The sequence below is a fragment of the Coregonus clupeaformis genome, chromosome 13, assembly GCF_020615455.1.
Source record: "Coregonus clupeaformis isolate EN_2021a chromosome 13, ASM2061545v1, whole genome shotgun sequence".
Lineage (NCBI taxonomy): Eukaryota > Metazoa > Chordata > Actinopteri > Salmoniformes > Salmonidae > Coregonus > Coregonus clupeaformis.
The window spans coordinates 55,751,205-55,763,976 of record NC_059204.1 but is presented as its reverse complement, the minus strand read 5'-3'; the positions used below and the strand labels follow the sequence as shown (position 1 = coordinate 55,763,976).

Sequence of the window (12,772 nt, the reverse complement as noted above, 5' to 3'; positions counted from 1 at the left end):
TCACCTGGGAGGACTCCCCAATGTGTGGCCTGCCTTCTCTTCCACCAGGAGACCCTCCCCAGCACCTAGCCGCGGTGTGCCCTCCACGGCCACAGTTGGTGCAGGGGACGGCCCCCCTTGGGCTCCTTCTCCTCCGTTCTCTAGCGCCAGCACCTCCGAGCTCCATAGGGCTCGGCTCGGAGGTGCTGGAGGGTGGAATGGGTGACCCCCACCCGGGACGCCCGCGGGCGGCGAGCAGGGTGTCCAGCCGAATGGCCATGTCAACCAATTGGTCAAATGAAAGCGTGGTATCCCTGCACGCCAACTCTCTGCGGACGTCCTCCCGGAGGCTGCAGCGGAAGTGATCTATGAGAGCCCGCTCATTCCACCCTGCATCTGCCGCTAGAGTCCGGAACTCCAGTGCAAACTCCTGAGCGCTCCTCATCCCCTGCCGGAGGTAGAATAGACGCTCCCCCGCCGCCTTCCCCTCCGGTGGATGGTCAAACACTGCACGGAAGCGGCGGGAGAACTCCGCATAGGTGATAGTTGCGGCGTCTATTCTCCTCCATTCGGTGTTGGCCCACTCCAACGCCTTGCCGGTGAGACAGGAGATGAGGGCGGAAACGCTCTCGTGTCCCGAGGGCGCCGGGTGTACGGTGGCGAGGTAGAGTTCAACTTGCAACGGGAACCCCTGACACCCGGCAGCGGTGCCGTCGTACGCCCTCGGGAGCGAGAGCCGAATCCCACTGGGTTCCGGAAGTTGGACAGGCGGGCTGACCGATGGTGATGGTGTGGTAGGTGGGGGTGTGGGTACCCCGCTGGTCTCCCATCGATGGAGGGTGTTCATCACTCTGTCCAGAGCGTGCCCGATTTGGTTAATCCTGTCCTCCTGTCCACGAAGGCGCTCCTCGATGATCTCCGTGGGTGCGGTTGCTCCTGCTGATTCCATTGTAATGGTGTGTAATTATGTCAGGGTTGAGTGTAGAGGTAACGTGGAATCACACGCAGGACACACAGAGGTTCGAAACAGATGTCTTTAGTGAAGTCCAAGAAACAAGCCAACCACGGCAACAGGCCACAGGCGAACTTTACGCACAATGGTAAGTAAAAAATAAATGCGCACAAAGTGCGGGACTCTCTCTAACAAAACGATACAGAGAGAACAGAACAACGAACTAACACAACACGTGACATCGAACAATTACACACAACACCTGACCAAACTCAAGAGAACTAAATAGGACGCATAATGAACACTAACAAGGAACAGGTGTAACAAACAGACAAAACCAATCAAACATAGAAACATAGAACGGTGGCAGCTAGTACTCTGGAGACGACAACCGCCGAAGCCTGCCCGAACAAGGAGAAGGAGCAGCCTCGGCCGAAACCGTGACAGGGGTCATACTGAGACAAAGGTCTGTTTTACAGATGAGCCCTGAATGACACATTACAGAAAATACACACATCAACATATCAATCCAAAATACAAGCAGAAATAAAGAAAAACACCTTCATAAAAAACAAACACATTCATCAGTAATAATTTCCTCAATCAGCTTTCTGAATTGCACCAAAACATCACATTTAAGAACATTTTGAAGATTGAGTTTCATAGCAAAGGGTCGGAATACTTATGTAAATAAGGTATTTCTGTTTTTAATTTTTAATAAATATGCAAACATTTCTAAAAACCTGTTTTTGCTTTGTCATTATGGGGTATTGTGTGTAGATTGATGAGGATTTTTATTTATTTAATCAATTTAATCCATTATTTAACCCCATAATGACAAAGTGAAAACAGGTTTTTAGAAATGTTTGCAAATGTATAAAAAATAACAGAAATACCTTATTTACATAAGTATTCAGACCCTTTGCTATGAGACTCGAAATTCAGCTCAGGTGCATCCTGTTTCCATTGATCATCCTTGATATGTTTCTACAACTTGATTGGAGTCCACCTTTGGTAAATTCAATTGATTGGACATGATTTGGAAAGGCACACACCTGTCTATATAAGGTCCCACAGTTGACAGAGCAAAAATCAAGCCATGAGGTCGAAGGAATTGTCCGTAGAGCTCCGAGAAAGGATTGTGTCAAGGCACATCTGTGGAAGGGTACCAAAATATTTATTCAGCATTGAAGGTCCCCAAGAACACATTGGCCTCCATCATTCTTAAATGGAAGAAGTTTGGAACCACAAAAACTCTTCCTACAGCTGGCTGCCTGGCCAAATTGAGCAATCAGGGAGGTGACCAAGAACCCGATGGTCACTCTGACAGAGCTCCAGAGTTCCTCTTTGGAGATTGGAGAATCTTCCAGAAGGACAACCATCTATGCAGCACTCCACCAATCAGGCCTTTATGGTAGAGTGGCCAGACGGAAGCCACTCCTCAGTAAAAGGCACATGACAGCCCGCTTGGAGTTTGCCAAAAGGCACCTAAAGGTCTCTCAGACCATGAGAAACAAGATTCTCTGGTCTGATGAAACCAAGATTCAACTCTTTGGCCTGAATGCCAAGCGTCACGTCTGGAGGAAACCTGGCACCATCCTTACCTTGAAGCATGGTGGTGGCAGCATCATGCTGTGGGGATGTTTGTCAGTGGCAGGGACTGGGAGACTAGTCAGGTTTGAAGGAAAGATGAACGGAGCAAAGTACAGAGAGATCCTTGATGAAACCTGCTCCAGAGCGCTCAGGACCTCAGACTGGGGCGAAGGTTCACCTTGTCTTGGTACACAGCCAAGACAATGCAGGAGTGACATTTCTGGAGAGACCTGAAAATAGCTGTGGAGCGACGCTCCCCATCCAACCTGTCAGAGCTTGAGAAGATCTGCAGAGAAGAATGGGAGAAACTCCCCAAATACAGGTGTGCCAAGATTGTAGCGTCATACCCAAGAAGACTTGAGGCTGTAATCGCTGCCAAAGGTGCTTCAACAAAGTACTGAGTAAAGGGTCTGAATATTTATGTAAATGTAATATTTCAAAAAATATATACTTTTTATTTAATCCATTTTAGAATAAGGCTGTAACGTAACAAAATGTGGAAAAAGTCAAGGGGTCTGAACACTTTCCGAATGCACTGTATGGACACCATCCAAAGTACATACAGAATGCGTAAATCATCACTTATTTCTATACGCGTTAGTATAGAGTTAGTATTACCTGCATTCAGTACTAATTTCAGGTCAGTAAAGTTTTCTGTAATACAGTGAAGGCAGACTGTAGTTCAGATAGAGCCTAGGCCAATTGAGAAAAGCCTCTGAATTAGCAGTGTGATCAACAGTATCGAAAGCCTTTGACAGGTCAATGATGAGGACAGAACAATGTTGCCTTTTATCCATACTGAACAAGAGAACAAATACATTAGAGTGTCTAGTTTGAGAAACAGGACTCACAGGTCCTCAACTGGCAGCTTCATTAAATAGTACCCGCAAAACACCAGTCTCAACATCAACAGTGAAGAGGCGACTCCGGGATGCTGACCTTCTAGGCAGAGTCACAAAGAAAAATACATATCTCAGACTGCCCATCTTTAATCTTTTATTTTTGTTGGCCAGTCTGAGATATGGCTTTTTCTTTGTAACTCTGCCTAGAAGGTCAGCATCCCGGAGTCGCCTCTTCACTGTTGACGTTGAGACTGGTGTTTTGCGGGTACTATTTAATGAAGCTGCCAGTTGAGGACCTGTGAGGCATCTGTTTTTCAAACTAGACACTCTAATGTATTTGTCCTCTTGCTCGGTTGTTCACCGGGGCCTCCCACTCCTCTTTCTATTCTGGTTAGAGCCAGTTTGCGCTGTTCTGTGAAGGGAGTAGTACACAGCGTTGTACGAGATCTTCAGTTTCTTGGCAATTTCTCGCATAGAATAGCCTTCATTTCTCAGAACAAGAATAGACTGATGAGTTTCATAAAAAGTTATTTGTTTCTGGCCATTTTGAGCCTGTAATCGAACCCACAATTGCTGATGCTCCAGATACTCAACTGGTCTCAAGAAGACCAGTTTTATTGCTTCTTTAATCAGCACAAAACTTTTCAGCTGTGCTAACATAATTGCAAAAGGGTTTTCTAATGATCAATTAGCCTTTTAAAATGATAAACTTGGATTAGCAAACACAACATGCCATTGGAACACAGGACTGATGGTTGCTGATATAGGGCCTCTTTACGCCTATGTAGATATTCCATAAAAATCAGCCGTTTCCAGCTACAATAGCCATTTACAACATTAACAATGTCTACACTGTATTTCTGATCAATTTGATGTTATTTTAATGGACAAAAAAATTGATTTTCTTTCGAAAACAAGGACATTTCTAAATGACCCCAAACTTTTGAACTGTAGTGTACACAAAGGTGTCAAATGACAATTATTGAGTTAGTATCAATGTTGAAATCACTATGATTGTTGCTGCAAATACAGAAGCATGTACTACAGTGCTGATTGTCTGCCTTAAAACAGTTCTTCAATTGTTCATGACTATGAGACAAAAAAGGGCACAGTGAGGGAATCCAGATGTCTACAGAATGAAGTGTCAATTAATAATAATAGTGATCTTTTGTAAACCAAGCCAACCAAAAGGTAGATAGACACTAAACTATCTTCATTTTTTGTAGGAGCTAATCCGAGATGGCAAGAGCCCCACAGGCCGTATTTCACAGGGGTTGTTTTTGTTACTCCTCGCTATTTAGCTGCCGTTACCATGATAGAGCAGCTCTGAGACCAAATAAAGGCAGGAATTCTTTGCAGATGGCAGCGGTAAAGACCTTGGGACTGTGGAGTGCCGTGTGCGTTATGCGTCACTGAGACAGTGAGGTAGAGCAGGGCTTGGAGAAGAGAGGAGGGTCAAACATGAAAACAAAATGTTAGCCACTCCACAGCTCAAGAGCATTACAAACATCATTGGAGAATCGAAAACGACATCCATAGGTCGTATGCATAGCCGCAGGAAGTAGTTTGGGGGGATTTGGAAAAATGTTTGCCAGTGCTACAGACGGCTATATCGGTCCGGTAATACAGGACTAGTGAAGGCCCAGTGCACTACTTTTGGGAAAATATTATACAAATAAATAAATAATTATTTTATGTTTTAGGGGGTACTGCAGCACCCACAGCACTCCTACTTCCTGTGGCTATGGTCAAATGGAGCATATGCATTCTTACGCTGTATACTGATAAAACATACTGTACCATATCATATCCAGTATGGCATGATGTCGTTCAATAACTCATGACAACATAAGCCTATCACAAGTCTGCTTCTAGTTTGCTTTCATGGTAATTGCAGCAACAGGGCCTGTGCAATGCTGACAGCAATACAAATATTGTATCACTGAACAATTACAATGGCTGGAAAAATGTAAACGTTCCTGTCAGATGAGACAGTTATTATGGCTGAACAGTGAGTAAACACAAGCAGTCACTGACATGAGACAAATGGAGCTGTGAAAACAAATACACTATATATACAAAAGTATGTGGACACCCCTTCAAATGAGTGAATTTGGCTATTTCAGTCACACCCGTTGCTGATAGGTGTATAAAATCGAGCACACAGACATGCAATCTCCATAGACAAACATTAGCAGTAAAATGGCCTTACTGAAGAGCTCAGTGACTTTCAACATGGCACCGTCATAGGATGCCACCTGTCCAACAAGTCAGTTCGTCAAATTTCTGCCCTGTTAGAGCTTCCCCGGTCAACTGTAAGTGCTGTTATTGTGAAGTGGAAACATCTACAAGCAGCAACAGCTCAGCCGGGAAGTGGTTGGCCACACAAGCTCATAGAAGGGGACCGCCGAGTGCTGAAGCGCGTAGTGCGTATAAATAGTCTGTCCTCGGTTGCAACACTCCCTACCGAGTTCCAAACTGCCTCTGGAAGAAATGTCAGCACAAGAACTGTTCATCGGGAGCTTCATGAAATGGGTTTCCATGGCCGAGCAGCCGCACACAAGCCTAAGATCACCATGTGCAATGCCAATCGTCGGCTAGAGTGGTGTAAAGCTCACCGCCACAGGGCTCTGGAGCAGTAGAAACTCGTTCTCTGGAGTGATGAATCACGCTTCACCATCTGAAGGACGGATCTGGGTTTGACGGATGCCAGGAGAACGCTACCTGCCCCAATGCATAGTGCCAACTGTAAAGTTTGGTGGAGGAGGAATAATGGTCTGGGGCTGTTTTTCATAGTTCGGGCTATGCCCATTAGTTCCAGTGAAGGGAAATCTTAACACTACAGCATACAATGACATTCTAGATGATTCTGTGCTTCCAACTTTGTGGCAACAGTTTGGGGAAGGCCCTTTCCTGTTTCAGCATGACAATGCCTTCATGCACAAAGCGAGGTCCATACAGAAATGGTTGAGATCGGTGTGGAAGAACATGAGTGGCCTGCACAGAGCCCTGACCTCTACCCCATTGAACACCTTTGGGATGAATTGGAACGCCGACTGCGAGCCAGGCATAATCGCCCAACATCAGTGCCTGACCTCCCTAATGCTCTTGTGGCTGAATGGAAGCAAGTCCCCGCAGCAATGTTCCAACATCTAGCGGAAAGCTTTCCCAGAAGAGTAGAGTCTGTTATAGCAGCAAAGGGGGGGACCAACTCCATATTAATGCCCATGATTTTGGAATGAGATGTTCAACGAGCAGGTGTCCACATACTTTTGATCATGTAGTGTAGCAGGAGTAAAAAGGGAAAACAACTCTGAAGACAAGTGTGCAGACAGACAGATGGTGTGGTACTGTTCATTTGGCTGACCTGCTGTAGCCCTTTGGTTTGCTGAATGCCTTTGTGATGGCTGATTGGCCAGAGTGTCTTCGCTGAAGCGTTGTCCTCATTTTCTGTGAGAAAAACATACATTTTCCAATCTGGGATGAAATAAACAGATAATTCATTCATGGAGCCAAAAGTGGCTTGGTAAAGGGGTAGTTCACCCAAGTTAACAACAACAGATGATTCCCTATGGAACAGGAGAGATTGTTTAGATTTACATTTTTGTAATCTTATCCAGAGCGACTTACTAATTGTTATTCATTATTGTTATGATTTCATTACACATGACCAACCTTCACAGTCATTGGGTTGTGTTTCATAATGACTTGGTTTGCAATGACCTTCATCAAATTTGACCAAGGAGAGACTTGATTTGACCATGTACTGTAATTTAGAACAACAGTTTGCAGTCAGTGCAGAGAAGTAAAGAAAAATGATCTGCAGATTACATTCTCTCTTGGCTATAATTGAGAAAATCTACAAACCAGCAGGCACAATTTGGCATGAGACATCATACTGATGTAATTTGTAGTGCAGTCAGGCAGTCACGGTAAGCCTGATGTCTTTTCAACCAATTTTGCCCACTGGGTAGAACTCTTGTAAAATTGTTAGTACCAGGAATTGATATCTGTAGGCCTACTCTGTACATGGTTAGTCATTGATTTTTCTCATCATCTATGTAGGCTACTGCATCTCATAAAATACAATACAATATCATTGTAGCACTGCATAAATAAATAAATAACAAGTTTTGTCCATAACTGATGGAAAGCAGAATGTGGGATAGTTGCATCTGTTTCCTGCCTCTGCTAGGCAGCTGTGGAGTGAAGGAAGCCCTCTCCATCCCGTCAGTATTATTAGCCCATGGGGATAGAGCTACACAATGCTGCAGGGAGGTTCAAATAGAAACTAAACTCCTCAACATTGAATCTGTGTGGTCCAAGAGAGATATTATGTTATGTGTTGTGCAAGTATTTTCTATGGTATAGCTATCTATCATTTACGTTTGATTTATTCATTTTCTCTTTATTTTCTTAAATTAAAGCAGCAGTCCAATATTTCCTCTGTCCATCTGCATTTTAAACCTTTCCTACCCAGCTCGGCATGAAGTATATGTCTACGATAATTGTTATATAGAAGAATTCATTGGGTAACGTTTGTGTAGGGATTTCATAGTGTCTTCGCCAACCTTTTATATATATATACAGTGCATTCGGAAAGTATTCAGACCACATTTTTCCACATTTTGTTACATTACAACCTTATCTAGCAGGTTTTCATCAAGGATCTCTCTGTACTTTGCTCCGTTCATCTTTCCCTCGATCCTGACTAGTCTCCCAGTCCCTGCCGCTGAAAAGTATCCCCAAAGCATGATGCTGCCACCACCATGCTTCACCGTAGGGATGGTGCCAGGTTTCCGCCAGTCTTGACGCTTGGCATTCAGGCCAAAGAGTTCAATCTTGGTTTCATCAGACCAGAGAATCTTGTTTCTCATGGTCTGAGAGTCTTTAGGTGCCTTTTGGCAAACTCCAAGCGGGCTGTCATGTGCTTTTTACTGAAGAGTGGCTTCCGTCTGGCCACTCTACCATAAAGGCCTGATTGGTGGAGTGCTGCAGAGATGGTTGTCCTTCTGGAAGATTCTCCCATCTCCACAGAGGAACTCTGGAGCTCTGTCAGAGTGACCATCGGGTTCTTGGTCACCTCCCTGACCATGGCCCTTCTCCTCTGATTGCTCAGTTTGGCCGGGCGGCCAGCTCTAGGAAGGGTCTTGGTGGTTCGAAACTTTTTCCATTTAAGAATGGAGGCCGCTGTGTTCTTGGGAACCTTCAATGCTGCAGACATTTTTGTGTACCCTTCCCCAGATCTGTGCCTCAACACAATCGTGTCACAGAGCTCTACAGACAATCCCTTCGACTTCATAGCTTGACGTTTTTACTCTGACATGCACTGTCAACTGTGGGACCTTATAAAGACAGGTGTGTGCCTTTCCAAATCAACATCTCAAGGATGATCAATGGAAACAGGATGCACCTGACCTCAATTTCGAGTCTCATAGCAAAGGGTCTGAATACTTATGTAAATAAGGTATTTCTGTTTTTATATTTAATACATTTGAAAAAAATCTAAAAACCTGTTTTCACTTTGTCATTATGTGGTATTGTGTGTAGATCCATGAGGATTTTTTATTTATTTAATCCATTTTAGAATAAAGCTGTAACGTAACAAAATGTGGGAAAAGGGAAGGGGTCTGAATATTTGCCTGAATGCACTGTATATATACAGTATTGTGTAGGATGGTGTATACAATCTCAACCTTGGATTTTGAAGCCCAGTGATGAAAAGAGACCACACACAAGTCCATTAACACGTTATGTAAGTGAGGAAGTAAGTGAGGATAATACATTGAGACTGCCATTGTTGACATGGTGCCTTCATAAAGTATTCACACCCCTTGACTTATTCCACATTTTGTTGTGTTACAGCCTGAATTCAAAATTGATTTAATTAATATTTGTTGTCACCCATCTACACACAATACTCCATAACGACAAAGGGATTTTCTTGTTGTTGACATTTTAGCAAATGTATTGAAAATGAAATACAGAAATATCTAATTTACATAAGTATTCACACCACTGAGTCAATACATGTTAGAATCACCGTTGGCAGTGATTACAGCTGTGAGTATTTCTGGGTAAGTCTCTAAGAGCTTTGCACACCTGGATTGTACAATATTTGCCCATTATTATTTTTAAAATTCTTCAAGCTCTGTCAAGTTGGTTGTTGATCTTTGCAAGACAGCCATTTTCAAGTCTTGCCATGTTCAAGCCGATTTAAGTCAAAACTGTAACTAGGCCACTCAGGAACATACAATGTCATCTTGGTAAGCAACTCCAGTGTATATTTGGCCTTGTGTTTAAGGTTATTGTCCTGCTGAAAGGTGAATTTGTCTCCCCTTGTCTGTTGGAAAGCAGACTGAATCAGGTTTTCTTCTAGGATTTTGCCTGTTCTTAGCTCTATTCAGTTTATTTTTATCCTAAAAAACACTCCCTAGTCCTTGCCGATGACGAGCATACCCATAACATGATGTAGCCACCACCTTGCTTGAAAATACAGTTGAAGTCGGAAGTTTACATACACCTTAGCCAAATACATTTAAACTCTGTTTTTCACAATTCCTGACATTAAATCCTAGTAAAAATTCCCTTTCTTAGGTCAGTTATGATCACCACTTTATTTTAAGAATGTGAAATGTCAGAATAATAGTAGAGAGAATTATTTATTTCAGCTTTTATTTCTTTCATCACATTCCCAGTGGGTCAGAAGTTTACACACACTCAATTAGTATTTGGTAGCATTGCCTTTAAATTGTTTAAATTGGGTTAAACGTTTTGGGTAGCCTTCCGCAAGCTTCCCACAATAAGTTGGGTGAATTTTGGCCCATTCCTCCTGACAGAGCTGGTGTAACTGAGTCAGGTTTGTAGGCCTCCTTGCTCGCAAATGCTTTTTCAGTTCTGCCCACAAATGTTCTATAGGATTGAGGTCAGGGCTTTGTGATGGCCACTCCAATACCCTGACTTTGTTGTCCTTAAGCCATTTTGCCACAACTTTGGAAGTATGCTTGGGGTCATTGTCTATGCAACTTATTATGTGACTTGTTAAGCTAATTTCTACTCCTGAACTTATTTAGGCTTGCCGTAACAAAGGGGTTGAATACTTATTGACTCAAGACATTTTAGCTTTAAATTTTAAATTCAGTTGTAAACATTTCTAAAAACATAATTCCACTTAAGCATTTTGGGGTATTGTGTGTAGGCCAGTGACACAAAATCTCAATTTAATCCATTTTAAATTCAGGCTGTAATACAACAAAATGTGGAAAAAGTAAAGTGGTGTGAATATTTTCTGAAGGCACTGTAAATCTATGTTGTAGGATATGTTATATAAAAGCCTGATACAGCTTTCAGCTTGATTTACCGAAATTAATACAAAACATTCATCTACATTCTAAACATTAATCTACTCTTTGACAAATAACCTTAACAATTTAGCTGCATCCTAACACATGCACACACACACACACACACACACACACACACACACACACACACACACACACACACACACACACACACACACACACACACACACACACACACACACACACACACACACACACACACACACACACACAATGATTTGAGATTGCACAGTACCTACTGTAGAAAAAGAAAGAAAATGAAGTATGAAGAACTTACCTTCTCCTTCTCTTGAATCCTTGACTCATTGCAGTTTACTTTGGAGTTGGAGCCAATGCTTTGTTGAGGGGTCATCTTTTTAAGCCCAGCAGGTCACAAACGCAGTCACATACTGTAATGTCCCGGTGCAATTCGATGCTGCCGTTCACTACAGAGTAAAGTTTTACAAGTTTTTATAGTCTTGCAGAGAAGCAATCATAGTCACACTTTGTTTGACAAAATAATTTGTTTGTGCTGAAAGCCCTCTACAGTGGTACTGGGAGAGGCACCCTTTTCCAAAACCCACTGCTTTCTGAGCTGGGCCTCCCTCTTTCCTCCTCACTGACTAAATAAGGATATCCCAGTCCAGTCTCCTCACACAGTCGCCAGTGTGCAGCACACTGAGGATGGGGCAGACAGTTGGTCAGGAGGACCTTCTCAGGTTACATTTCATTACCCAGCCTTCACCCAGGGGGCACTAAGGAGGGAGTTGTGGGGAGTTGAGGCTGCACAGTGCTCTCAACCTCTTCCTGTGGTACGACTGAGGTTGGTGAGAATTCAAGTTCCTAATGCAATTGGTACAGCTCAATGTGTTACACTAGTACAGTCCATTAAGATTGTTTGGCACCTAAACAACTTGTGATTGTACTGAAGTTAGGCCTACCTTTGACCTTCATCAATGCATCCATTGAAATACAGAAAAGATACTATAGCTTAGCATCCCTTACAGAAAAACCACATGATTTCATATAAATTTCAAATGTGAAAACGTGTTTTTGGAACACTTCACATGCGGTCACATGAAATTCCAGTGGTTTTTCCATAAAGGATCAAATCATTTATTCCCAATTTAAGTTTTACACCAAAGCCAAAATTAACAGTAAATTCAATTTTAACAACAAACTCAACTTTCCAGAGTGAGATTAATTGAACCACCTCATTGCGGAGAAGAAGCTAACGTCCATGGGCGTGGCGTAATGTTTGGCCGGAGCAAGGAGTTTGGGTAGCCAGGCAAATATTGATATGGATTTAATTACAACAACAAATTTGCTTCTCCTACCGAACATGAACAGTGACATTTTCATGGATTAACCTTCCATCCACAGGTCCAGAGCTTAGAAGCTTTCATTTAGTAATTTATTCAATGATTTGACAATTGCACTATGAACTTCCTATATTTGATTGAATACAGTTATCCCATTGTTCCCACGCACCTGCAACAAGATAACTCAGATGTACGCATGAAGCAGGATAAAAAATAAATAAATAAAATAATAATAATAATAATTTATGGAGTCAATCTGGAGCCAACACTATTGATGTTGGTTGCATACTGAATGTATTTTTATACAGTAATAGTAATAGTCCGAAATTGATCCTGATATTCTGCATCCATAAAATATTTTTAAGTATTGTGCCAACCATTTCATAAACAAACTTTTACATTTGCATGTAACAGAAATCCATCATGGGTTTAGAAATAAGTCAAGGACAGGGACATACAGTTGAAGTCAGAAGTTTACATACACTTAAATTGGAGTCATTAAAACTTGTTTTTCAACCACTACACAAATGTATTGTTTACAAACTATAGTTTTGGCAAGTCGGTAAGGACATCTACATTGTGCATGACACAAGTAATTTTTCCAACAATTGTTTACAGACAGATTATTTCACTTACAATTCACTGTATCACAATTCCAGTGGGTCAGAAGTTTACATACACTAAGTTGACTGTGCCTTTAAACAGCTTGGAAAAATTACAGAAAATGATGTCATGGCTTTA

The 12,772-nt window shown here is 42.4% G+C and overlaps 1 protein-coding gene across 2 annotated transcripts in view; it reads right to left on the bottom strand.

The window, feature by feature from the left end:
- Positions 1–11,310, bottom strand: part of LOC121579937 (rho GTPase-activating protein 20) — a 51,859-nt gene extending 40,549 nt beyond the window's left edge. Inside the window, exons 1-2 of one of the 2 annotated variants that reach the window (XM_041894943.2) lie at positions 11,008–11,310; positions 6,734–6,816 (exon numbers count right to left, since the gene is read on the bottom strand). In XM_041894943.2, the coding sequence (XP_041750877.2) occupies positions 6,734–6,816; positions 11,008–11,082 (158 nt within the window). In that variant the 5' untranslated portion in view covers positions 11,083–11,310. The remainder of the gene's footprint in view (positions 1–6,733; positions 6,817–11,007) is intronic. The other variant, XM_041894944.2, reaches the window with a different exon arrangement.
- Positions 11,311–12,772: the final 1,462 nt, after the last annotated feature.